This window comes from Wolffia australiana, chromosome 6 (genome assembly GCF_029677425.1).
Source record: "Wolffia australiana isolate 7733 chromosome 6, ASM2967742v1".
Lineage (NCBI taxonomy): Eukaryota > Viridiplantae > Streptophyta > Magnoliopsida > Alismatales > Araceae > Wolffia > Wolffia australiana.
The window spans coordinates 18,094,368-18,121,274 of NC_135840.1; the positions used below are offsets into that span (position 1 = coordinate 18,094,368).

General features: G+C 36.1%; 3 protein-coding genes across 4 annotated transcripts; 2 read left to right on the forward strand and 1 right to left on the reverse strand.

The window, feature by feature from the left end:
• Positions 1-1,860: 1,860 nt before the first annotated feature.
• On the forward strand, positions 1,861-7,688 carry CHL (chloroplastic lipocalin). 2 transcript variants are annotated; one of them, XM_078576521.1, is made up of 6 exons: positions 1,861-2,030; positions 2,696-2,822; positions 4,042-4,278; positions 6,410-6,571; positions 6,648-6,700; positions 7,354-7,537. In XM_078576521.1, the coding sequence occupies exons 1-6, from the start codon at positions 1,975-1,977 to the stop codon at positions 7,391-7,393; spliced, it is 675 nt and encodes a 224-aa protein (XP_078432647.1). In that variant the 5' UTR covers positions 1,861-1,974; the 3' UTR covers positions 7,394-7,537. The 2 variants fall into 2 exon arrangements, with proteins under 2 accessions (XP_078432647.1, XP_078432645.1); XM_078576519.1 differs by having other exon boundaries at positions 1,865-2,030; positions 6,410-6,700; positions 7,354-7,688.
• Positions 7,689-12,107: 4,419 nt separating this feature from the next.
• On the forward strand, positions 12,108-17,893 carry LOC144705003 (derlin-2-like). Its single transcript, XM_078577584.1, has 6 exons — positions 12,108-12,341; positions 13,634-13,733; positions 14,050-14,264; positions 14,888-14,971; positions 15,818-15,871; positions 16,597-17,893. The coding sequence occupies exons 1-6, from the start codon at positions 12,243-12,245 to the stop codon at positions 16,774-16,776; spliced, it is 732 nt and encodes a 243-aa protein (XP_078433710.1). The 5' UTR covers positions 12,108-12,242; the 3' UTR covers positions 16,777-17,893.
• Positions 17,894-18,002: 109 nt separating this feature from the next.
• Positions 18,003-23,134, reverse strand: CLS (cardiolipin synthase). The gene is made up of 8 exons (XM_078577583.1): positions 22,613-23,134; positions 21,628-21,694; positions 21,484-21,558; positions 21,277-21,328; positions 21,102-21,187; positions 20,943-21,017; positions 20,210-20,304; positions 18,003-18,179 (listed from the first exon to the last, which is right to left on the reverse strand). Exons 1-8 carry the CDS (start codon positions 23,056-23,058, stop codon positions 18,113-18,115), a joined length of 963 nt encoding a protein of 320 aa, XP_078433709.1. The 5' UTR covers positions 23,059-23,134; the 3' UTR covers positions 18,003-18,112.
• Between the last annotated feature and the right edge of the window lie 3,773 nt (positions 23,135-26,907).

Here is a 26,907-nt window from a genome sequence, read left to right on the forward strand (position 1 = left end):
CTTGTCGTTTCCAGGGGGACCCTTTGGTTAATTCTTCTTTGGCCTCTGTGATGCTGCGGGAGGTTTTCTAGGAGTATTAGTGAGGGAATTTAATGATGCATGCATAATTTAAAGGTGTATAGGTTGTAGTAGAGATCATGTCAAGATGACTCTTCTTCTGAATTTGGAGTAGTAGATCTTCAAAAGTCAGCTTATGCTGGCGGTAGAATAGTTGGGTTCTAACATTTTCAAACTCTGGTAAAAGTCCCTTCAGGAAGCGAAAGACTCTGTCTTAGAAAACATATTGTCTGTCAAATATGTATTTTGGGGCTGATTGAAATCTATTTGCTTCCATAATGCCTGAAGTTTATTTCCAAACTATAATGTAGTTTGATTTTTTTTACCAAGGTCATAGAAAAATCTATATGATTAGACGTGTAGGATTCATCTTCCCACATTGAGTTTCTTTGCTAAACAAGGTCCCACACTTCCTTGATGATGTCATAATCTCCATATGATTCACCTAACTCCAATACCATATAGTCCAATAACCAGGTAACGAGGACATCCTCTTCACTACACCATTAGATGCACTTTGAGTCATTCTCTGTAGAAGGATCATCATTCAAATGATATAGTTGGCCCCTACTAATGAGCATACGTTAAACATATTATGTCCCCTAGTAGAATTTATGACATGTGAACAGATATTTGGGCATGATTTGGGGAAGAAGCGTGTACCACTTCTCCCCAAAGTCAGGCATGTGGACAAACCTATATGCAGATTATAAGGTCAATGAATAAACATTACTGGGTTGTTAGATTTATTAAGTAGATTGATACAAGGGCCTCGAGGTTTATACACACATGATTTTTAGATTTGGTGGATATACTCTAAGTTCAGGGACATTTACGAAATATTCTCGAAGAGTATAAATAGAGGGGGGCACATGGGTAAATCACATGGGTCTCGAGGTTCATACACACAGGATTTTTAGATTTTGGTGGATATGCTCTACTTTCAGGGACGTCTATAACATATTCCCGAACAGTATAAATAGAGGGGGACACTCATGCCCTCAAATATCAGTGCTGATGTCAAATCACATCAGCATAAATAAGGAGGAAGCCTGTGAAACTCCACCCACGTACAATGTCACCAACAACACTAAGGAGTATCCTAACAGTGGTTCCGGTGACAATAACCACTCCCTCGACATCTGACATCGAGACACGGCTCGTTGTCTCCTCATCCATTGTTCCTCACCCCGAACCAAGAGTCTCATTCTTGCGAACGTACTCCCCAGGTCGGATAACGCGTTAGCTACAACACTGCACTGGTCGATACACACAGTGCCTAGTATCCATCGTTTACGGCTAGGACTACTGGGGTATCTAATCCCATTTGCTTCCCTAGCTTTCATCTCTCAGTGTCACTCTCGGCCTAGTAGAGTGCTTTCGCCGTTGAAGTTCTTTCCTATCTCTACGCTAGTATCCATCGTTTACGGCTAGGACTACTGGGGTATCTAATCCCATTTGCTCCCCTATCTTTGTCTCTCCGTGTCACTGTTGGCCCAGTAGAGTGTTTTCGCCGTTGAAGTTCTTTCGGATCTGTACGCATTTCACCACACCCCCCCCGGCATTGGGTATTTATACGGTGATGCCGGGGGCCGAGGTAGCGACAGGTGGCACCGTGTAGTAAGGTGGTGACATTCAGAACCAGGGCAGTAACCATTCAAGAATTATCAACACAAATTACACATTAATTAACCAACCAGACCAGATCAGAGCAGACCCCACAAGCCAAGAAGATATCTTTTTGGTGGAAGACGACACTCTTTAGAAAGTGACCCTCCCAATCGATGGCCCGCCACGTGTCAGGCCATCTACTCTTCATTCGACTCTCCTCCGAGGAGAGAGTGGGGAGGTCCGTCGATCTCCCTGCAAATAATTGTGGGTATGTAATGGTGACGATCAAGCCGAAGCCCATCAGAAATGGCTGTTCTTCAAGTTCTAGGGCAGCTCGGCTCAACCCCTCCGGCATTTCTCCGGTATTGGAACAATACCCTTTGTTTCTTTTCCCTTTTTTCTTACTGGGTTCAGAGTAATTTGTGGAATTTCGGTTTTTTTATGATTGTATTCTCGGTTACTCAACCAGGGAAATCTATTTAACTTCGCCTGGATAATCTAAGGTCCGTATTTTCATCCGACTTTCATCTGAGTTCTTGATTTGGGGGGCGTTTCTATTGCAATGTCTTTTAAATGAATGTTCTTCAAGTTCTAGCGCAGCTCGGCTCACACCCTCCAGCATTTCTCCGGTATTGGAAAAATACCCGGTGTTTCTTTTCCCTTTTTTCTTTCTGTGTTCTGAGTTATTTTAGGAATTTCGTTTTTTGTATCATTGTATTCTCGGTTACTCAACCAGGGAATCTATTTAACCTTTGCCTGGATAATCCAAGGTCCGTATTTTCATCCGACTTTCATCTGAGTTCTTGATTTGGGGGGCGTTTCTATTGCAATTTCTTGAGGCTTTTGAGTTTTTGAGCTCTCCGATGTGTACATTACGCCGTTAAGTACTTTCTTTTAAGTTCATGGATGGAAATTGGTTGCGGAAGGATTAATTTTTAATTATTCTTTTGGGGTCTTTCTTTGACTCTATTTTTCTCAATTGGTTTCTTGATCATTGATCATACTCTTATTCTTATTCTGAATATAGAAAGGTACCTCCCACCTCCTGCAAACTGGTATGTTCTTTGGAGAAGTCCTCAATCAGTAAAGATGTTTCCAAACATCTTTTGGCGGGCCTCTCCGCTTCCTTGGTACTATTATCTCCAATGAATAAGGTACTAAAAAAATCTTTTTTCTCTCCAGTACATCCAAATTTATTTTCTTTATTGCAATTTTTTACTGTTATTTCAAATTAATATGGCGCTGAATATGAACGTGACTCTTTCATTTTCCTTATGCTTGGTCTAATTTTCTCTCATGAACACATTTGAATATTTATTACAAACACAATTTTTTGCTTCTTTGTTTTTGCTGTCCTCATGAAGAAAGATGGTACTGAACAGTTTTGTTCTCTCCTGATATTCCTTCTCTGGAAGGTTCCCGTTCATGAAAAATCTTCAATCTTCTCTTTTTCCTGGAATTTTTTCTTTTTGTTCTTGTGCTTGATAATGTTTTTTTGCATGAATATCATTCTGTATTTCTCTATGACGTATATTTCTGTTTTTAATTCACTTAGAGTGTTAATTTGATAAGAGGATCCCAAGGACTTATCAGAGAAGGAAAAAGAGGAGGGACGTCAAACCTGCAGATCACTGAAGCACGTGTAATTTTCAAATAAATAGTAGAAGGCGGGGCAAGAAGGTTATAATAAGGGGGGGTGGTGTTACCATTCAAGAGGCAGTTGTTTTCCATTCTGAAGGTTGGAGTCACCGAAGCGATTGGCCAGCATTTGGGAGATCCTCCCAGCTGGATGAGCCAAGCCGATTTGGCCAAGCTCTTTCTTATTTTCATCTCTCTTTCCCTCTTACTCTCCCACTGGACATTCTTCAATCCATTTCATTCTTTGTGCTGGTGCATACTATAACGTATTTCTTGGAGGTTTATTGAAAGATTCGTCCCAGAGTATTCGTTGATTCTTGTGGAGTTGCAGGTTCTTATCATAATTTTTCATTGACGAATGCTCATCTATTTTTATTTTTAGGTATTTTTCTCATGCATATGTGTGTGGTCCACACATTTCAAAGAAACACGGAAAGTCTCTATAATTTCCTCTTCCTGATCATCAAACTAGATATTTTTTTATTCCACGATTATCATTCAAAATTTCCTATTTAGATATCGATTGGGTTTTATGAGTTTCTCTCATTCTTATTGTTGCTTAGTTATTTATACAAGTGCTAAGTTTCGATGTTTATGCAAAAAATCAGGTATCAAATTAGTGTTACAATGTTCCACTCTTATAGATAATTTTCTGTGTGGAACAAAAATGAAAGTGGGGAAATTATTAGAAATCTAAGCCCGAGAGTAATTATGATTTGACTTCCTCTGGGCCAGGTCATTGCTGCAGAACAGCCTCAATATAATAACATATGCCATCTTGCGATCTTATCAGACAGTAATTTAGCTCTGAAACTTGATAACGAAACTGGTGATGTGCCCGGAATGCTCATGATGAGGAGCATGACGGTCCAGAACTTTGATCCTGTCAGATATTCTGGAAGATGGTTTGAAGTAGCTTCCCTCAAGCGTGGGTTTGCTGGCCAAGGCCAAGAAGATTGTCATTGTACACAGGTATCTACTATAAATTTCATTATTTTATAGAATTTTCTATTTATCTGGGTTTTCAGGGAGGATTTTATTTGTAGAAATTTTGTTGATTTTTAATCAATACCCATTAAAATTTATGTGATTCAATGGCGTAGTTTCAAAATATTTTTCATTATTTGATATTTTATGCACTTATCTGGGCTTTCAGGGATCTTGCATCTCTACATCTTTTGTAAAATGTTTTCTTTTTCTCTCTTAAAATTTTGTGGAAGAATTCTAAAAACACTAATTATTTTATAGGTTTCATGGAGTTATCTGGGCTTGCATTTTGATACAATCCTGTACCCCCAAGGGTATCTTAGGCATTTTTGTCCATTAGGGGCATTTTAGCCATATCATGCTTAGTGTAGATTGCTTTCTTTTCTTATAAATATGTATAGCCCTCCTTTGAGGAGGGCAGTCAAGACTAATGGTAAGATCGGCCTCTTGGCTCACTATCTCGATCCTCTCTGTCTCGGTCCCGTCCCCTTGACCGTCCAGCAATCCCTTATCCCCGTGATCGTCTCACCAGATCTTCAGCTGGCTCCCCTCCAATCCAATCCCTACCCATGCTGTTCGGTTCTCTTCTAGTCTCCGACGATCCCCGTCCCCGCGATCGTCAACCCTTCACCGCGTCATCAGGCGACTCGTCCCTGGTCGATCCCTGCCCCATCTGTTTGACCCCACCTATCATTCCCGTTTCGACTCTCCTCCCCCGGGAACATCTACCTCGCCTTATCCTCTACCCTCCTTCCGATACGAACCTAGACTGAGGTTCTTATCACATTTCTACAACTTCTTATAATATTTCTATCATTTCCCATTATAAAAATTTGTGATCCAATGCCATAGTTTTCATCGAAGGTTATCCATGCAGTGGATAAGGAGGAGCATAGCGGTTATGATTAAATTCATTCTTAACCTTCTAAAACTTCATCTTCATCCATGTCAAGTTTCCCATTTGAGTATGAGTGGGAAGAGAAACAAGAACAGGGCTTAAGTGCTAAGATGTTCGTTAAGGAGATGTGCCATTGATTAAGAGATAGATAGGTAGGTTGTACGGCCATTTAGCCCTTAAGATGAGCGACAGTTCAATTGAGCCCATAACGTGAACATCAGTTTAATGTCTACTCGAGTAACATGTAGCATGTATGGTCATTTGCTACATGTTTACAATCTGAATCTTCATTTTTTCCTTTCTTTGATCGATTTTATGCATTTATCTGGGCTTTCAGGGAGCTTTCACTTCTACAAATTTATAATCTTTTAAAATAATTTCCCATTTAAACCATGTGATTCAGTATCAGAGCTCTTATTTCTTATAGTATGTGATATTCAATAGGTATCAAGTCATATTGATATTTCAAGAAATTTCCTGCATGAAAACGATTTCCTTGTTTTTGTTATTTTATTATTACGGGTGATGTTTGACAGAATTGATCGTCATATTACTGTTAATGAGTTTTTGGTTCAATACTAGCATATTTTGTTTCCATGCATCAGACTGTGTCCAGAAACTCACCACCATCATATTTTATGGAATTTTTTTTTATTTCTAATCATAATCTTAGGAAGAGTTGAAGACTATCATTATTATCTATTGTATTTTTTTTAATATTTAATAAAATTTGTAGAAAATAGGTTCAAGGGTAGACTCCTCTCATAGACCATTATATTCTCTGGTTTTATTTGTAAAGGAGACTTTTATTCTAAGATTTCGATCGTGCCATCATTATTTTATAAGAATTCCTGTAAGCCCATTCCCACCTTGACATAGTAGCAATTCGCAATATTGAAAGAAATCCAAAAATCTGAATAATTTACTGTATTTAACTTTAAGAAACTTTAGGCGTAATGCAGAATGGTATCACAGAGAACCTGTTTATAAATCCAAGATTAATTTCTTCTCTTTCTTCAAAAAAAAAAATTCATGTCTTGTCTATTGTTATGTAAATTGAATAGTCAGTATTCTCTTGTGATGATTCTCTTTTAAAGGGGGCAATGTCACCCAAGGTTAGTGATCCTCCCTAAGCATTCTCCTGTAATGATCAAATATGTTTCATTCGTCGTATAAGACTGTGACTCAGCATTTTTTATTTTTTTCAAATTTATGCAGGGGGTATATACTTTTAATCCAAAAGATGCAGCCATTATGGTGGACACATTTTGTGCTCATGGGGCGCCCGATGGGTATATCACTGGCATTAGAGGGAAGGTCCAATGCCTTGCAGACGAAGAGATGGTGAAGACAGATACCGATCTAGGGGGAGAAGCAATGGTGAGAGGGAAATGCTTCCTTCGTTTTCCCACATTGCCCTTCATTCCCAAAGAACCTTACGACGTCCTCGCCACAGATTATGACAACTATGCAGTTGTTTCTGGGGCCAAGGATAAGAGCTTTGTTCAGGTAGGTTTTTTTTTGTTGAGTCATTTGTATAAAATTTCGAGCAAAACTTATAACACTATAGATAAGAAGGACCTGGGACCATATATCAATAAAAAACACATATATTTCCCATATTTACACCAATTTGGAAATATTCCAATACTTTCTAAAGGAATATAACCTTTGAAAAATCCATCTTGTGTTAATTGACACCTACTTCTCTGCGATAACCAGTTTTAATCATTGATAGTTTCGTTTAGTTTAGTCAGAAAATTATTTTCGTTTGTTCAATAATATGTTTTTGTCTCTACCGGGGTTTTGACGTTGTAAAAATTTATCTCCCCACATGTTTCTCAATGAATTTTTTTATATTCAATGATAGTAAAACTTTTTTCGGATTCCTTTCTTTAGGATGCCTTGAATTTAAAGAAATCCTCGTTGTTTCTGATTTTTGATCGTAGACTAGAAACTGCATCATTTTTTGCATTTTTTGAAGCTACTTATTATAGTCCTTGCATGACGGTATAAATCAAATTTTCTCGAATTGATAATTAAGCTTATCGACAGGAATAATTATGTTCTGCATTTGACTTTTTGGACTTCAAATTCTAATTTTTTTATTAATAAAGCTAGTAGAGATGATACTAACTTTGAAGAAATCTCTTTCAATCCAGATCTACTCAAGAACTCCGAACCCAGGCAATGATTTCATAGAAAAGTATAAGAATTATTTGGCAGATTTTGGATATGACCGAGACAAAATCAGGGATACGCCCCAAGATTGTGACTTTATAACTTCTACCCAGCTGGAACTGATGATGTCCATGCCAGGGATGGAACAAGCTCTGACCAACCAGTTCCCTGAGTTAGGGTTGAAGGGCCCGGTGGCGTTTGACCCCTTCTCTAGTGTATTTGAAACCTTTAAGAAACTTGTTGAGCTCTACTTCAAGCAATTGTTGTCCTAACAATGTTCCAAATTTCATGAAAGTTTTTCCGTATGTTTGAGACATTTATATGTTTCAGTTGTAATGAAAAATGTACGGGATAAAAGACTGATCAGGTGAGGAAGGTACATGATTTATCAGTTTTACTGAAATATTTTAATGAATTTTTTTGGTGAAACTTCATAAATATTGGCTCTGCCCGGGTATTGTAAAAATTGTTGAAACTAGTTGTCTTTGTATATGAGTTATTATCTTCATCTTACACCTTCAATAATATATATTTTTATCTTATAAAAACCTGTTTTATTGAGGCAGCAACCCATGGGCTATGCACGTCAGATCCACAGCTTTTTGAATAAAGAAAAACCTCTTTGGTGGATCTCCTACTCAACCAATGCCCTTTCTGCCAGTGCTGAAACCCAATTCCTTTTAAGAAGTTTCTCTAAGTTAACCCTTTATGAGGGAAGGCCCATGATGACCTTTGAAAATTGCTACATTGGTTTTCCTATCAGCATTGATTGACCATAAGTGTGTACTTATCATTCATAATTTGCTCATCAAGTAGCCAACTTTACCCTTTAATCGTGCCTGGGTGCCTTCTCCATTGCCCAACTTAGGTTCAGCCATCTTTCCCACACATAGGATGAAAAATGAAGAAGATGAGATGATGAGGATCTTGAAAATGTTTCATCTGCTGATTATAATCCTTGGTTGAAATGGAAAAAAAATGATAAACATACCCACACATTATTTAAAATAAATATTAGTGAAATAAATGAAATCCCTAAAGAAAATTTGGAGGTGTTTTTTTCAACCTAGCTTGTCAGATCTGAAAATTTGAAGGTAAGTCCTTGTTTTATAATGTCCAAATATTTTAATGGATATTCAGGATATGCTTAATCGCCTATAACTTTGAATGGCCAGATCATAAATTAAAATATATTAAAAAAGAAGCCGAACCTTATGTTTGACAAATTTTAAGCCATTCAATGTGTCCAAAGATAAATGCAATGAAGGATCACCAATTCATTCAACAGTTTTGAGTATATATTTTTTTAATTGAGTAGAATGATTAATGATGTGTGAACATTTCATCAAAGGCCCGAAGAGCTATACGATGGGCCACTTAGGGAGATATAATACCTCCTTTTAATCTCTCTCTCTCTCTCTCTCTCTCTAATTTTAAAATTGTGTGAAAAAATTTCAGCATGAATATAAGCATCTGATATCTTAAATAAAAAATCCAGTTCAATAGGGGAAAAGCAGAAATATGAAAAAAATAATTGTTTGGCAAACAGAGACATGGATCCAAAAATGTTAAATTTTTTACAATTTACTGTGAGAATGTGGGAGACATTTTCACAGATCAGAGACATTTAGAAGACTTAAAAAATCTCATAATGATAAATCTCATTATCTCAGAAAGAGAGGTTTTCAAAATCTCATTCATTCTATTACACTAGTGGTATTGTTTCTATCTAAAATTGGTAAGATAAATAATCTGGGATAAACCATGCTTGAGATTGAATTATCCTTTTCTTGCAATCATTTTACGACATAGTCATGTTTTAAAATAGAGGCAGTGGTTGATGTTTTATGTCCAAGGAGCATGAAGATAAGCATATGCTAAAGTGTATTTCCTTCAGGAAATAATTTGGAATGCATAAGGGAAAAGGAGTTCAAGATTATCTATGAAAGCATATGCCATCGAAAAAATGGAATTGATACCCCATGTATCATTGCTGATAATATTATGGCATTCTGGGATGAGCTCCAATCTAACCAGACCAAACTGGGACTGTCCATCTGCCAGTTTAAAGTGGACTAGCCGGCCGGTCCATATTTGGTCAGGGGATCAAACTGGATCGAGAACCAGCAATACTTAAAATAAATATTATGCATTTTAAAAGATAAGTTAAGATTCCATGCCCCCCTCCTCTTATCCCTCCCAATTCTCATTCCCCCACTCCCCTAGTTCCCCACTCCCTTAGTTCCCCATTCCCCTTCTCTACCTCTGTCATTATCTTACTATAATGACTGGTGGGTAGAGAGAGAGAGGGAGAGAGAAAGAGAGAGGGAGGGAGAGAGAGAGATAGATAGAGAGAGAGAGAGGGCGGGAGAGGGGGGGGAGGGAGAGAGGGAGGAGGGAGGGAGGGAGGGAGAGAGATATATAGATAGAGGAGGGACACACACACACACACACACACACACACACACACACACACACACACACACACACACACACACACACACACACACACGCACATAGGTGTATATATGTATACGTGTATATATATATATATATATATATTTATATATATATAGAGAGGGAGAGAGAGAGAGAGAGAGAGAGAGAGAGAGAGAGAGGGAGGGGGGAGGGAGAGAGAGATATAGATAGAGAGAGGGAGGGAGATATATATATATATAGATAGATAGATAGAGAGAGAGGGAGATATATATAGATAGAGAGAGACAGAGAGACAGAGAGTTAGAGAGAGACAGAGAGACAGAGAGAGAGAGAGAGAGAGAGAGAGAGAGAGAGAGAGAGAGAGAGAGAGAGAGAGAGAGAGAGAGAGAGAGAGAGAGAGAGAGAGATTGGAGAAATATTTTGCAGTAGACAGAGAGATATACATTTATAAAGATAAAAATTGAGACAAATTGTGAGATTGAGATAAGTGGACTGAGATAGAGGCATACACATATAGAGAGTGAAAATAATGACAGCGAGAGACAAAGATAGAGAAATACATAGGAAACCAGCTAGACGAAAAGCAGAAATAAAAATAGAGCAATTTAAAGATAAAATAATGAGAGAAAGAGAGATAGAAGGGTTGTTGGGTAGTAAGGTAAAAAGTTCTGATAATAAAGAAAAAAAATTATTCCATAATGTATATTTAAAATCCATTGTATTTTAATTTTGTAATAAAATTTAAAACATATTTAAAATGTTTAAAACTTAATACGCCCTCCATTTTCTTGAGACACACCATCCTTCATTCATCTACATCATGGATTTGATACCGTCATCCATCTCACTCACTTCTTGAGTTGGACATGGATGACAAAACATTTTATGACGTCACATCATGCGTATGCCAGACATAATAAAAAAAAACATTTTTATTCCTAGGCTTCCCACTTTAAGCATCTATCAATGATAATCAATTATTTTTCCTTCAAAAATTCAAATGTTAGAAAAGTTACATAAGTATTACCAAGCATTTTACAAATTTTAGTAATAAACAGAGATAAAAAGGAAACTTTAAAACTAAGAGCAAATATCTAATCTAAAAGATGCAGGGAAAAGCCAAGGTGTGTGTTTCTTGAATGAAATAGGGTGATACATAATTATCTAACAGTGGCCTAATTTTATAACTAGTCAGAAAATGACTAGAAAATAGGTCTAGTAAATGAACCAAAGCTATTGTTCATCTCACTTTCTCTCTCTCTCTCTATGCATTTATTCTTATATTCTTCCCTTTTCATTTAATCTTCTTTCTATCTCACTAGATATGCATTATAGATAAGTTTGATATACATGATTATTTTAAAGTAAGTCCGCACCATTTTTTTGGACTTTTGTTCTATGACTTTGACACTGACTGTTTAACATGATTGGACCAGACTAGGACCAAATTAAACTTTAGGTAAGGTTTAGGACCTTGCTAAAAATGGGGACCAGACTGGGACCATCAAACCCTAGTCATTTGCCCGTGAACCTTATTACCCTAGATCTACCCTCTTGGAGAGGTCTAGGGTTTGTATACCCAAAACGACCTCCAAACTCTAACTAGTTTAAATAAATATATATATAAATAAAAAATGTCTTAATATTCAAATGAACTACGCAGAAAATGATTGACCTTCATTGAGCCACATGGACCAATGAGAAGAGGTTCTTTCCGCCATCTGAATCCTCATTACTTGACGAATTCTATTTCTTTCAAAGTCTCTCTCTCCTCTCTCTCTCTCTCTCATATTCTTCTCCTTTTCATTTATTATTCTTTTCATCTTACATGATGAACATTATATATTACTTTGGAATGCATTATTCCTTTTAAAATAACTCCACCCCATTTTTTTTGACGTTTCTTCATTTAATTTACTATTAAATACTTAACATGGTCGGACCAAACTAGGACCAGACTTAACTATAGGTAAGATTTAGATCTTTGCTGCAAACCGGGATCGGACTCGAACCATCAAACCCTACTCAGTCCTCGAGAGTTTGTAGACCTACTGTCGATATAACCAACCCGAGACGACCTCCGAATCCTAACCAGTTAAAATAAATAAGTAAATAAAAACAAATCTTCTTAATATCCTAATAAACTACTCAGAAAATGACTGGGCTCCACCGCTGGCCACGTAGGCAGGGCTAGCCACGTGGACCAATCAGAAGAGGGATGTTACGTCATCTGTCTCCTGACTGCTTGAAGGATTCTATTTCTTTCCAAGTCTCTCTCTCTCTCTCTCTCATCTCTCTCTCTCTCTCTCTCTCTTTCTCTCTCTAGTTCATCTCGCTCTGCCCCAATTTCTACCGACTTCGATCTCGATCTCGATTTCGATCTCGATTTCGAATTTGATTTCGAATTGGCGCTGCAGATTGGGGGAAGGTAATGGCTCAAGCTGTCGAGGAATGGTACAAGCAGATGCCGATCATCACGCGATCGTATCTCACGGCAGCCGTCGTCACATCGGTCGGATGCTCTCTTGAGGTAGGCGTTGGGAGATATTTGAATCCAGGAAGGAATTACTGAAGAAATTAACCGGTTTATGTTCTTTTTGCTTGGTTCTGGTTGTTGTTTAGATTTTCCGGCGCTGGATTTGGGGCTGACCTAAGTTAGTTATTTTTGTGTTGCTCTCGCGATGAATCTTATTTATATAATCTGTAGATTGGTGTTCTCTTTAGGCAGGTGTTGGGATATATTTCAATCGAGGGAGGAGTTATTGAGAGAAATCAGTCGGTTTATGGTTCTTTTTACTTTGTTGTGATGTATTCTTCAGTTTTTTCGGCGCTGGATTTGGGGCTGACCTAAGTTAGTTACTTTTGTGTTTCTCTCGTGATGAATCTTATTTATACAATCTATAGATTGATGTTCTCTTGAGGCAGGTGTTGGGATGTATTTGAATCGAGGACGGAATTATTGAGAGAAATCAGTCGGTTTATGGTTCTTTTTACTTTGTTGTGATGTATTCTTCAGTTTTTTCGGCGCTGGATTTGGGGCTGACCTAAGTCAGTTATTTTTGTGTTGCTCTCGTAATGAATCTTATTTACGCAATCTATAGATTGATGTTCTCTTGAGGCAGGTGTTGGGATATATTTGAATCGAGGACGGAGTTATTGAGAGAAACCAATCGGTTTATGGTTCTCTTTACTTTGTTGTGATGTATTCTTCAATTTTTTCGGCGCTGGATTTGGGGCTGCTCTAAGTTCGTGTGCTTGTTTTTGCTTTCAATTTTATTTATTTCTGTGCTGCCATCATGATGAATCTTAACTTCTTTTTTGAAAAACCTCATGATGAATCTTGTATGTCCAAACTATAATTAATGATCTCTTGAGGTAGGTGTTGGGAAATATTTGAATTGAGGACAGAATTATTGGAAGAATTCAATCGGTTAATGGTTCGTTTTAGTTGGTTCTGATATATTCTTTAGTTTTTCCGGTGCTGGATTTGGGGCTGCCCTAAGTTTGTGTGTCTGTTTGTGCTAAAAGTGTTATTTAGTTCTGTGTTGCTCTTATAATGAAATTTATGTATCCAACCTATAGAATAATCTCTGTTGAAGCAGGTATGTGAAATATATGAATCGAGGACAGAATTATTGAGAGAAATCAATTGGTTTATAATTCTTTTACTTTCTTCTGATGTTTTTTTTTTCCTGGCATCGGATTAGGGCTGCCATAAGTTCGTTTATCCAATCTATGGATTAATGTAAAGTTTGATTTTAGTTTTTTTTTATGTCACCTCCCTTTCCTCTCACTAACTCGCACTATAATTATTTTTTGTAGATTATATCACCGTATAATTTGTACTTGAATCCCAAGCTCGTCCTTGAACGTTATGAAGTATGGCGCCTCGTCACAAACTTCCTTTACTTCAGGAAAATTGGTAATTTTCCTTTTTAATCCAAATAATTACGTTTTTTTACCTGCTAATACTTCTTTATTTGTTAAATTTAATCTTATTTCGATCTTTAAATAACGATTTCTTGTATTTTGCTGAGGTCCAATTGATAGGAAAATTATTTTGAAGTAACAATGTTGAATCTTAAAATTTTGGCTGCGAACCCTCTAAATCTGTGCTTATATTTAACTCACAAATGACATTATTATCTTGTACTAAAAGATCTTCTACTTAAATAGTTCGAAATTGTCAGATGAATACTTGTGTTTCATCTGATAAAAAATTTTCGTCTGATTTACAGACCTGGATTTCCTCTTCCATATGTTTTTTCTTGCTCGGTACTGCAAACTTTTGGAGGAGAATTCATTCAGGGGAAGGACGGCAGATTTCTTTTATATGCTGTTATTTGGGGCAACTGCGTTGACTTTGATCGTGCTCCTTGGAGGGATGATACCTTACGTGTCCGCATCCTTTGCCAGTGTCCTCTTCCTTAGCAATTCTTTGACCTTTATGATGGTAAGGATATTAATAAATATGTTTACCTCATTTCTCTTAATTTACATTATGTATTTTAGTTTCTGACTATTTTCACCTTATTTTTTGTATTTTCTTCACTTTTCTCACCTTATTGTTTGTTACTTTCTGCATATTTTACCTTATTTTATTTTTTCTTCATATTTTGTCCTCATTTATGTTATTTTCTGCTGGTTTTATTCAGATTTCTTAGCGGATTTCTCTTATTTTTTTGCGTACTTTTCACCTTATTTCTCTTGTTTTCTGCATCTCTTTCAGCGTCTCTTATGCCCTGCGTATTCTTACCTTATCTTTCTTATTTCATGCATAATTTTCACGTTATTTCCATTAATATACACATTGTTTCACCGTTTTCTATTATTTATTCATATTTTCGGCTAATTTCTGTTGTATTATGCATAATATCTTTTACCTCATCTATCTTATATTCTGCACTTTTTTTTTGAAGAGATCTTATATTCTGCATAATTTTCTCTTTATTTCTTTATGCATGTTTGTCACCTCATTTCACTTATGCTCTGCATATTTTCTTCTTATTCCGCTTATTTTATCCTCATTTTTCTTGATATTTCTCTTAATTACTTCACATGAATCTCCTAATGTAGGTTTATGTCTGGAGCAAGCAGAATCCTTTTATTCCTATGAGCTTCCTGGGACTCTTTACCTTCACAGCCTCCTATTTGCCCTGGGTAAGCTTTGTCCATTCAATTATGTTTTAAATTGAAGGGTTAATTCATTTTCTACTGGATAAAGTGAAGTTGATTATGAGCTTTCTTAAGTGTTCTTATCAATTTAATGCCAGAGGATATAAAACTTGTTGAAATCAAGTTTTAAATCAAGAATTATGTATTTTTATCATCGACTATCTACCTTATTTTCTCAGTTGAATTTCGCGTGGCATCATCTTAATCATATAAAGGATTTATAATAGATCATTTCTTGATTTAATTCTGTATTAAATATTTCCCAATTCATTCAGTTTTCTGTAATTCTACTTGCCGGACAAGAATTTTTGTATGTTCAGGAAATACATTGAAGGACTCAATGGTTGCATTTGCTCTTATCTACTATTGCCGTTCATTGACGGATTTATCGTCATCATTGTCAAACCCGAATCCATCGTCTGTTCTTGGTATGAAACTAATGATGAGATAACAACGTGGAGAGATGACGAAGAGATGATGAAGAGTCGACGAAGAGATGATGTAACAGAGAGATGATGGTCATCGCTCTTGAAATTGTTAGATTGCAGGGTTAAAAATTTATCTTCCTACTTTAGTAGTGGGTTTTAGGTGATCTTGTAATAGTTTATCTGCCCATCTAAGATGTAAGGCGAGCCATTTTAGGGTTTATTTTGAGCTCAGAGGGCGGCGGGCTTGCCCTGCCTTTTCCTTTCATCCAGGATTCTATAGGAATCAAATTGCAGTTCATGCCATCATTTTCTTAAAATCTTGATGTACTTTTTCTTCCTGTTTGTAATTTATTGTTTTTTAGCTTTATATTTGTTTTTTACCGTAATTCTCTCGTCGGCGCAGGTACTTCTGACGTTCTCGCTTCTTGTGGGTGCCAATCTATGGGTAGATCTTCTGGTGAGTATTTTCTCGTCGATGAAATTCATTAAAAGATTCACATGCCCTTTAATATATTCAGTAAATTTTTAATTTTTATTCTAAATGACTTATCGTAACCACTCAACATCATTGTGTCTTGCGATGATTTGTTTTATTTTTTCTCATAGTTGAACCGTCAAAAACATTGGAAAGGAATCTTGATGTTGTGATTTATTCCTGGCTCAATTTACGGTGTCTCTAAAATATTTTGAAGAAAAAGCAAAGGATACAATCTGTTCAGTAAATTTTTAATTTTTATCCTACATGATTTATCGTAAACACTCGACATCATTGTGTCTTGCGATGATTTGTTTTATTTTTTCTCGTAGTTGAACCATCAAAAAACTTTGAAAAGAATCTTGATGTTGTGATTTATTCCTGGTTCGAATTACGGTTTCTCTAAAATGGTTTGAAGAAAAAGCAAATAATACAATTTCATGCTTTGTTGCAAGCTCAGAGATCGAATAATCAATTACATCTTGTTGATTATTCAATTTCTGGGCTGACAACATTTAAAACCTGAGAAACAAAAATACTGTTGACAAAAAAACTTAAATTGTTTTTTTATTTTTCTTCAAAATTTGAATTTTCTTCAAAACTTCGATTAATTACTTGTCAAACTTGAACATAAAATCCGAAAGCTTATGATATATATATATCATTCAGACAAGTAATTCAGAAAAAATATTTCTTCTATTTTTTAGGGAATGTTTGCTGGGCATGCGTATTATTTCCTGGAGGACGTGTACCCGCAGATGACGGGACGAAGGCTGCTACGGACGCCGTCATTCATAAGAAGTCTCTTTGCGGACGATCCCGTCGTCGTGGCCCGCGCCGGCGAGCTGCGGTTTCCGCCTATTCCCGAAAACCCTCACGAGGATTGATCTTTTAACCTCTCTCTTCTCCCTCTCTTTCTCTCTCTCTCTCTGTATATGTGTATAATGCAATTCTCTCTCTACCTCTTTATCCTCTCCATAATTCTCTTTCTCTCTCTACACATATATCTTTCCCTCCCTCTCATTTTCTAGTATTTCCTGCTCTCTCTACCTCTATATCCTCTCTATCTCTCTCTCCATAATTCTCTCTCTCTCTCTCTACATAAATATATCTTTCCCTCCCTATCTCATTTCTTAGTATTTCCTGCTCTCTCAACCTCTTTATCCTCTCCATCTCTCTCCATAATTCTCTCTCTCTCTCTCTACATAAATATATCTTTCCCTCCCTATCTCATTTCTTAGTATTTCCTGCTCTCTCAACCTCTTTATCCTCTCCATCTCTCTCCATAATTCTCTCTCTCTCTCTCTACATAAATATATCTTTGCCTCTCTCATTTTCTAGTATTTCCTGCTCTCTCTACCTCTATATCCTCTCTATCTCTCTCTGTCCATAATTGTCTCTCTCCCTCTCTCTCTACAATGGTATATCTTTCCCTCCCTCTCTCATTCTCTAGAATTTCCTGCTCTCTCTCTACCTCTTTATCCTCTCTATCTCTCTCTCCATAATTCCCTCTCTACACAAGATACATCTTCCCCTCCCTCTCTCATTCTCTAGAATTTCCTGCTCTCTACACAAAATAGATGTATTTCCTACACAAAATACATCTATCCTCTTAATCTCTCTCTACCTCTTCATCCTCTCTATCTGTCTCTCTATCATTCTCTCTCTAAACAAATATATCTTTCCCTCTCCTCTCATTTCAGTATTTCTTTCTCTCTCTGAGTATATTAATTTCCCTCTCATTCTCTCTCTCTCTCTCTATTTCTCTTGCTATCATGTTTCTTTCACATACATTATATCTCTTTCTCTCTTATCTACACAACTCGAGATCTTTATCTTAATTTTTTCTCTCATTCCACTCCCTCTCACTATCTCTCTAAACGTCTCTCATGCTCTTTTACTTAAGTGTGTCTGATCATCTCTTTGAATCTCTCTCTCTCTCTCTAGGCATTGTAACCCGGAAGTTTCTCTTGATTTATAACACTCTTTCTCAGTCTTATAGGATTTTCCATTCTCTCTCTAACTTTCTCTCTCTAGAACTTCTCTCTCTCTCTAACATTTTTCTGCTATGTTTTCAAAAGGATTTCTAGGCATTATTTGGCGCACCAAGAACGTAAAATCTCCAAATTTAATTTATACAGCAGATGAAACCAAAGTTTTAGGGCAGCAGTAAGAAATATGAAAGGTAAGTTTCTCTCTTCTGCATGGGCTGATTATTATCTTTCAGCGCCAAAGAAGCTTGGCCCCATAACCAACAGAAGATGCCACTGTTGTTGAAGCCACTAACCAGCTGCAATAAGTGATGTTAGAGAGAGAAAGAAATAGTGAGAGAGAGAAAGCTTTGAACGACTCTCTCACTAGGTTTCAAGTTCACTGGAAGAGAGAGATAGAAGAAAATGAAAAGAAAAGTCCAGATCGATAAAGGGAAAATGAGAATAAATACAGATGGGTAGAGAGAGGGGAAAATGAGAACCAATGCAGATGGGTAGAGAGAGAGAGGGGAATATGAGAACTAATACAGATGGGTAGAGAGAGACAGGGGAAAATGAGAACCAACACAGATGGGTAGAGAGAGACAGGGGAAAATGAGAACCAACACAGATGGGTAGAGAGAGAGGGGAAAATGAGAAACAATACAGATGGGTAGAGAGAGAGAGGGGAAAATGAGAACAAATACAGATGGGTAGAGAGAGATAGAGAGGAAAATGAGAACAAATATAGATGGATACAGAGATAATGAGAGAGGAAAATGAGAACAAATGCAGATGGATATAGAGAGGAAAACTAGAAGAACAAAGACAAGCGGATAGAGAGAGAGATTGATAGACAGAGAGAGGAAAATGAGAACAAATGCAGATGGATATAGAGAGGAAAACTAGAAGAACAAAGACAAGCGGATAGAGAGAGAGATTGATAGACAGAGAGAGGAAAATGAGAACAAATGCAGATGGATATAGAGAGGAAAACTAGAAGAACAAAGACAAGCGGATAGAGAGAGAGATTGATAGACAGAGAGAGGAAAATGAGAACAAATGCAGATGGATATAGAGAGGAAAACTAGAAGAACAAAGACAAGCGGATAGAGAGAGAGACTGATAGATAGAAAGAGGAAAACGAGAACAAATGCAGATGGATATAGAGAGGAAAACTAGAAGAAAAAAGACAAGTGGATAGAGAGAGAGATTGATAGATAGAAAGAGGAAAATGAGAACAAATGCAGATAGATATAGAGAGGAAAACTAGAAGAACAAAGACAAGTGGATAGAGAGAGAGATTGATAGATAGAAAGAGGAAAATGAGAACAAATGCAGATGGATATAGAGAGGAAAACTAGAAGAACAAAGACAAGCGGATAGAGAGAGAGATTGATAGATAGAAAGAGGAAAATGAGAAGAAGAAATACTAGTGGATAGAGAGAGGAAAATGAGAAGAAGAAATACAAGTGGATAGAGAGAGAGATCGATAGATAGAGAGGAAAATGAGAAGAACAAATACAGATGGATAGAGAGAGAAGATAATCAGAAGAAAAAATACAGATGGATAGAGAGAGAGAGAGGAAAATGAGAAGAACAAATACAGATAGAGAGAGAGAGGAAAATGAGAACAAATAAGATGGATGGAGAGAGATAAATAGAGAGAGGAAAATGACGAACAAATAAAGATGGTTGGAGAGAGATAAATAGAGAGAGGAAAATGAGAACAAATAAGATGGATGAAAAGAGATAAATAGAGAGAGGAAAATGAGATGAACAAATAAAGATGGTTGGAGAGAGCGATAGAGAGAGGAAAATGAGGAGAACAAATGCAGAAGAATAGAGAGAGATTGATAGAGAGGAAAATGAGAAGAAAAAATACCGATGGATGGAGAGAGATAAATAGAGAGAGGAAAATGAGAAGAACAATTACAAATGGATAGAGAGAGAGAGAGGAAAATGAGAAGAACAATTACAAATGGATAGAGAGAGAGAGAGGAAAATGAGAAAAATAAATACGGATGGATAGAGAGAGAGGAAAATGAAAAGAACAAATAAAGATGGATAGGGAGAGAGGAAAATGAGAACAAATAAAGAAGGATAGAGAGAGGAAAATGAGAAGAATAAATAAAGATGGATAGAGAGAGAGGAAAATGAGAAGAACAAATACAGGTGGATAGACAGGAAAATGAGAAGAACAAATACAGATGGATCGAGAGAGTAAAATGAGAAGAAAGAAAACGACTCAACCGAGTAGAAGGATTCATCATCTTAGGACAAAGCCTAACTTTCCTGTAGAAAAGTAAAGATAGAAAAAAGGCAGAGATAACAGAGTTCTCAAGGGTACCTCAGATAATTTATGTACAACTGAGTTTGCTTTGAGCCGAATTCTGGTTGAAGTAGGGCAAAAGCGACTAGAGCTAATTGAAAAACGGTGTTAACCTGAAACCAAAAATAAATAATGGCAGAAACAATCAAACAACATGATTCACCCTACTATTGATAAGATAAGAACCTTGGTGTAAGTTCCTCTCCAACATTGGATATAAGAGGGATTGATCACGGAACTGAATCGCCAAGGGTTGAGCAGAGAGACTAATAAGAGATGAGATAAGAATTGATTGTGCGAGCTGGCTGAAGATCCGGCGAGACGATCACGGGGGTAGCGAAGGGGAGAGGGACCTAGAGAGAGATATTGAGGACTTGAGCCATGCTGCAATTTAATTCTTCATTCTCAGTTCCTATTCCAAAGGGAAAGCTACCTCTATTTGAGGAAATTACCCAGGAGGGAAATGACCAAAATGCCCCTCACAGGATAAAGAGGATGTAGCCCAGTGTTGACAGAGATCGATCGGAGATGGGGTAGGGACAGATCATGGAAAAAGTTAGCTGAAGATCCGGCGAGGAGATCAGTGCGGATGCAAGGGATTGCCGAACAGGGAGAGGGATCAAGAAGGGGTTGGGCCGAGCAATAACTCAATTTATCATTCTTTGTTGCTTTCACAAACGGAAAGCACAGTTATTTAAAAAAATTATCTTGATGGAAATATCTCCGGAGATCATATCGATACGAGCAATACCTTACTAATAAAAAGAGGCTCGACCTTTTCCGGCCGGATCTTGTCCAGGTTAGCAAAATCTGAGAAACTGTTCCACTGAAAGAAAAGAAAAGAAAATAAAGGTAATTTTTTTCACAAAAGACAATAAATGGCAAAAATTTATTATTATAATTATCCAACCTGCCAACCCATTATAGATGCCCTTTTATAGACGGCACCAACTACGAGTCCAACATCTCTGAACACAATGAGCCCAACTAAACCGCCTACAAGAGCAACACAGAATGGGGATTACACTCACAGTAAAATAAGAAAATTCTTTACAGAAAAGTGATAATTAATCAACTGTTCTTACCATGAAGAAGGTCCTTCTTGACCATTGCTAAAGCCACACAGCCAATAAGAACCTGAAACACCAAAGAGAATTTGTTGTCCGAATTAAAAAATCCTACATTTGATTTTTTGAAATATATGTAAAAATATTAAATATGTTAAAAAACTTATTAATATATATGAAACGAAAATGAGATAAAAATAATAATACCCAAGCGTATGAAACAACCTTGTCAGCCAATGGATCAAGGTAGGAGCCAAGCACAGAGTTAATTCCCAATTTCCTGGCAGCATATCCATCTAACTGTTTTAAAAAAATGAAAATTAGATTTCAAAAAAATGAGAGATAGAGCCACAATATGTAGTCATTTACCCAATCAGTCAGTCCAGAAACACCGAGCCCCACAAATGCAGGAACATAAAACTCACTTACAATCATCCTGCAAAGAGTTATGCACAAATATTAACCGAAAATTGAGGCCCAATCAAATCTAAGAAGGAAATAAAAAAAATCGGCAAAAGTAGTGGGTTCGCAGTTCGTTTAGACTTTTTAGAGGATCAAGGACTAAAGGATTGGAAAAAATACTACAATTTTCTGTAATTGATATTGGGACTTGGTTCATTGTAATTCTAGAAACTAGCAAGGAGTCAGAAGAGAAACGATGCTTTACTTTCACTAATTTGGTCGATGCAAACAAATATGGTTCACCAGAGAGAGATATTTAAGGAGAAATGGGAAATCAAATATTCAAAACAGGATCAAAGTGGTAAAAAAAAATGGAAATTTCTTTTAATTATCACTAATTTAACCAATCTAAACAAATCGTAGTTCATCATCACGCATTAGAAACTAAAATCAGTTATAAAAATAAGCGACATTAATTTTAACTTAGTCGATGTAAGATAGTACCAACCGTCAGCTAGAACTGTTCATTTCTCAACCGTCAATTATTGAGAAAAGGGACACTCAAACTCTAGAAAATTGGATCAAAGTCGTCAAAAGGATAATTGAAGCTTTCTTCAACCTAGTTTGGTCAATGTAAACAAACCACACATCAACAAATATAGACATTTACAGATCAATCTGTCAATAATAGATAAATGTGATCATCGAACTTTAGAAAATTGCATCAGACTCATCGAAAAATAACCAAATATTAACTCACAAACACTTGTTCTCATTTTACAATCACAGTTCACTAGAAAGAATCATTCACAGATCAATCTATTGATTATCTAAAAAATGTGACAATCAAAACTTCGGAAAGAAACTTGATTTCTCACTAATTCACTCAATAAAAACCAACCCAAATTCACCATCAAGATAAATTCATTGATCAAATCTGAGACTGACGCACCAACCAAGAACAGGGCCGGAGATCAGTCTACCGATGGAAATCAAATTCGGGATGTTCAAAATCCCATCGTCGCCCGCAACTCCAATTACACCCCCAAATCCACCTCGCACTTTCTCAGGCCTCCTAAACCCTAATCTGATCGCTAACCCGCCATTACCCGTCAACTGCAACCCGCCATTCTCTCTCTGCAAGTACAAGGGCGTAGAAGCTTGCAAGAGCTTCCAAGGCGGAAAGGAGAGGAAGAGAGGGCCGGAAAGATGAACCCTTTTCCAAAACAAGCGCGACCCAAGAGAGGTGAAGCGGAGAGCGGAGAGTGAAGGGTCGGAGAAGACGGGGAAGATGGAGGTTGATGGAGAAGGCGTGAAGAGAGAGACGAGAGGAGGAAGACGGAGGAGAGATGGTGGGTTCTTCCTGAACGGCCTAAGTATGCGCCCAATGCCCGCCATTGATGGGCATGGCTCTGGATCGCTGAAGAAGAAGAAGAAGCAGAAGAAGAAGAAGACAGGGAGTGGGTAAAGAAGAAGAAGGTTAAGACAAGTGTCATTTACATTTAATATGTTTTTTCTTCAAGAAGATAATATATCAATCGGTATAAGTTTAAAGGGGTCTAAGCTTCTAGAGAACTAATATATTAAGAAAAGAAGAAAAAAACAGGAATTGGGTAAAGAAGAAGAAGGTTAAGACTAGTGTCAATTGCATTAAATGTGTTTTTTCTTCAAGGAAGATAATACATCAATTGGTATAAGTTTGCAGGGGTTTAAGATTCCAGGGAAGTAATATATAACGAGAAGAAGAAGAATAATAAGACAGGGAGTGGGTAAAGAAGAAGAAGGATACGACTAGTGTCATTTACATTAAATGTGTTTTTTCTTCAATAAGATAATATATCAATTGGTATAAGTTTGAAGGGGTTTAAGATTCTAGAGAAGTAATATATTAAGAGAAGAAGAAGAAGAATAAGACAGGGAGTGGGTAAAGAAGAAGAAGGATACGACTAGTGCCATTTACATTAAATGTGTTTTTTCTTCAATAAGATAATATATCAATTGGTATAAGTTTGAAGGGGTTTAAGATTCTAGAGAAGTAATATATTAAGAGAAGAAGAAGAAGAATAAGACAGGGAGTGGGTAAAGAAGAAGGATACGACTAGTGTCATTTACATTAAATGTGTTTTTTCTTCAAGGAAGATAAAACATCAATTGGTATAAGTTTGCAGGGTTTAAGATTCTAGGGAAGTAATATATTAAGAGAAGAAGAAGAAGAGAGAAGAGAGAAGAAGAAGAAGAAGAAGAAGAAGAAGAAGAAGAAGAAGAAGAAGAAGAAGAAGAAGAAGAAGGAAGACGAAGAAGAAGATGATGAAGACAAAGAGTGGATAAATAAATAGAAGGTTAAGACAAGTGTTTTGTATATTGGATATGTTTTTTTCTTCAATAAATATAGTGTCTCAATTGTTGTAAGTTGGCAGGGGTTTAAGATTATAGAGAAATCACATATTAAGGAGAAGGAGAAGAAGAAGAAGTAAAAACAGAAGAAGAAGAAGGTTAAGGCAAGTGTGATATATATCTAATATGTTATTTCTTCAAAAAAGAGAATGTTATTTTTTCTTCTTCTTCTTTAAGACAAAGAAGAAAATGAAGAAGAAGAAAAAGAAGAAGAAGAAGAAGAAGATGATGATGATGATGAATAATAATTATAGTAATTTAAAAGTAATAATAATAATATTAAGACAAAGAAGAAGAAGAAGAAGAAGAAGAAGAAGAAGAAGAAGAAGAAGAAGAAGAACAATAATAATAATAATAATAATAATAATACAGCGAGTGGGTAGAGAAGAAGAAGGTTAAGATAAGTGTTGTTTACATTAAATATGTTTTTTCTTAAAAAATATAATATATCAATTTTAATAAGTTTGCAATGGTTTAAGATTCTAGAGAAATAACAGATTAAGAGAAGAGAAGAAGAGAGAAGAGAGAAGAGAGAAGAGAGAAGAGAGAAGAGAGAAGAGAGAAGAGAGAAGAGAGAAGAGAGAAGAGAGAAGAGAGAAGAGAGAAGAAGGTTAATATAGGCAGTACGAAAAGGAGGAGAAGGTTAAGACAATTGTCATGTTTATTCGATATGTTCTTTCTACAAGGGAATACATATCAAGAGCAATAAGTTAGTAGGGGTTTAAGAGCCTTGATAAAGAACAATAAGGAGGTAAAGAATAAGAACGTTAAGAAAAGTGGGATGAATATTTGATATGTTGTTTTTTAATAAATGATATAAACTGCAACTAATTAACAGGGGTTTTAGGAGCCTCTGAAAACAAGAAGGTTAAGACAAGTGGAATTATAATTTTATATGCTATTGTTTCATGAAAAAAACATATTAAGTGTAATTAGTAATCAGGGTTCAAAAAACATATTTTTTCAAGTGTAATTAGTCAGCATGGATTTAGGAGCCTTGAGAAAGAACATATTAAGAGAATAACAAGAAAATCAAGAATATAAAGAAGAAGAATGTTAAGACCAGAAGTAGGTAAATAAGAAGAAGGTTAAGACAAGGGAAATTGTTATTTTACATGTTATTTGTTAAAGGAATACAAAATAAAAAATAAAAAAGTTAGGAGAGGTTTAAGATCCATGAGAAAGAAGATATCAAAATAATAATAAGAAGAAGAATGAAGAAGGAGAAGGCTAAGAGACGAAGTAGGTAAATAAGAAGAAGGTTACGATGTGGACTTTTTATTTCTTCAAGAAATTAAATACATCTAATTCAATAATTTAGCAGGGATTTCAGAGTCTGAAGAAACAAAATATTAAGAGTGGAATAATAATAATGATAATTAAGAAGGAGATTAAGACATGAAGTAGGGAAAGAAGAAGAAAGTTAAGACAAACATCGTTGTTCTTTAATATTTTATACCTCCAAGAATAAAATATAGACTGAAAAAAATAGCATGGGCTTGTGAATCTTAAGAAATAAAATATTTAGGGAGGAAGAAGAAGCACATGAATGAGAAGAAGGTTAAACTAGAAGTAGGTGACAAAAATACCATAAAGATACATGGGTATGTAGTTTAATATTATAGATTAAAATATAACTTTTATAAGGAAAAACAAACCAACTGACATAAATTAGGATGGGTTGAAAGTCCTGAGAAAGGAGCAAGGTGAATGAAGGAAAAAGATGGCTTTATGATTGAGTTTGGTTTTTCTCCAAGTAGCAGATACATTAAGAGATACATTAGAATGTGTTGAGAATCTTGAGAGAGTAACTAAGTGACAGAAAGAGGACATGCACCATTTTTTCTTTAAGGAACAAATATATCTGGTAAAATATATTATGATAAGTTGAGTGAGTTTGTTGAGAAAGGAACTAGGTGAAGGGAAGAATACACACATAATTCTTCTGTATTAGTGTGTTTGTCCAATACACAAATACATCAAGTGAAATGAATTAGGATGGATTTAGTGTTTTAAGAAATTAACTAAGTGAAGGAACAAAGGCAAGGGGATTATTGATTACTAACTTATTCATCCAAGAAACAAATATATGAGGTGAAACAAATTAGGGTGGATCTACAGTCTTGAAACATGAACTAGGGTAAGGGAATAAGACACATGGTTCTACAGTTTATTATGTTCTTTCTCCAAGAAAAAAAGATATACCGGGTCAATTGAATTAGGATGGGTTGAGAGTCTTTCAAAAGGAAGTGGTTGAAGGGAAGAAGACACTTTGTGTTATTCTTTCACATGTACTCTCTCCAAGAATCAAATATATCAGGTGAAATGAATTAGGATTTGCTGGAAGCCTTGAGCAAGGAAATAGGGAATGCAAACAAGGCCCATCACATTATTATTTATGATGATTTTTCTACAAGAATTAAATAAATCAGTTTAAATGAGTTAGGATGGGCGGAGAGGCTTGGGAAAGGAACTAGGTTAAGGGAAGAAGACGTGAATTTTTTTCAACATATTTTTAAGAAATAAATTCTTAGTTGAATAAACTAGGATGTGCTAAGGAAGAAATTGGGGGAATATAACAAGGGATGTGGAATTATTATCTTTAGATGACCTTAAGAATATCCATTCTCCTCATTATCTGATATCCTTATGAGATCATGTATATAGATATGACAGATTATATCTACCTGATAAGCCTAAAAATGCGTGTAAATATGTTGTTGATTTGGCGTTTAGACTTATGCAATAAAATTTATAATTTCCCTTAATCACTAAATATAGAATATAGAGCAACCAAGGGGTCGAACCACAGGGAGGCAACAAATAAGAATTTTTATCAAATTTCAATGAATT

What these genes read in the sequence shown, in the direction of transcription:
- CHL (XM_078576519.1), top strand. Translation starts at nt 1,975, where the DNA reads ATGGCTGTTCTTCAAGTTCTAGGGCAGCTCGGCTCAACCCCTCCGGCA. An exon ending in ACCCCTCCGGCATTTCTCCG is followed by an intron (nt 2,031 to 2,695) that starts GTATTGGAACAA and finishes TTCTGAATATAG; the next exon opens with AAAGGTACCTCCCACCTCCT. An exon ending in TATTATCTCCAATGAATAAG is followed by an intron (nt 2,823 to 4,041) that starts GTACTAAAAAAA and finishes CCTCTGGGCCAG; the next exon opens with GTCATTGCTGCAGAACAGCC.
- LOC144705003 (XM_078577584.1), top strand. Translation starts at nt 12,243, where the DNA reads ATGGCTCAAGCTGTCGAGGAATGGTACAAGCAGATGCCGATCATCACG. An exon ending in CCTTTACTTCAGGAAAATTG is followed by an intron (nt 13,734 to 14,049) that starts GTAATTTTCCTT and finishes TCTGATTTACAG; the next exon opens with ACCTGGATTTCCTCTTCCAT. An exon ending in CAGCCTCCTATTTGCCCTGG is followed by an intron (nt 14,972 to 15,817) that starts GTAAGCTTTGTC and finishes TCGTCGGCGCAG; the next exon opens with GTACTTCTGACGTTCTCGCT.
- CLS (XM_078577583.1), bottom strand. Translation starts at nt 23,058, where the DNA reads ATGGCGGGCATTGGGCGCATACTTAGGCCGTTCAGGAAGAACCCACCA. An exon ending in TTTCTGGACTGACTGATTGG is followed by an intron (nt 21,559 to 21,627) that starts GTAAATGACTAC and finishes TTTTTAAAACAG; the next exon opens with TTAGATGGATATGCTGCCAG. An exon ending in TTGATCCATTGGCTGACAAG is followed by an intron (nt 21,329 to 21,483) that starts GTTGTTTCATAC and finishes TTGGTGTTTCAG; the next exon opens with GTTCTTATTGGCTGTGTGGC.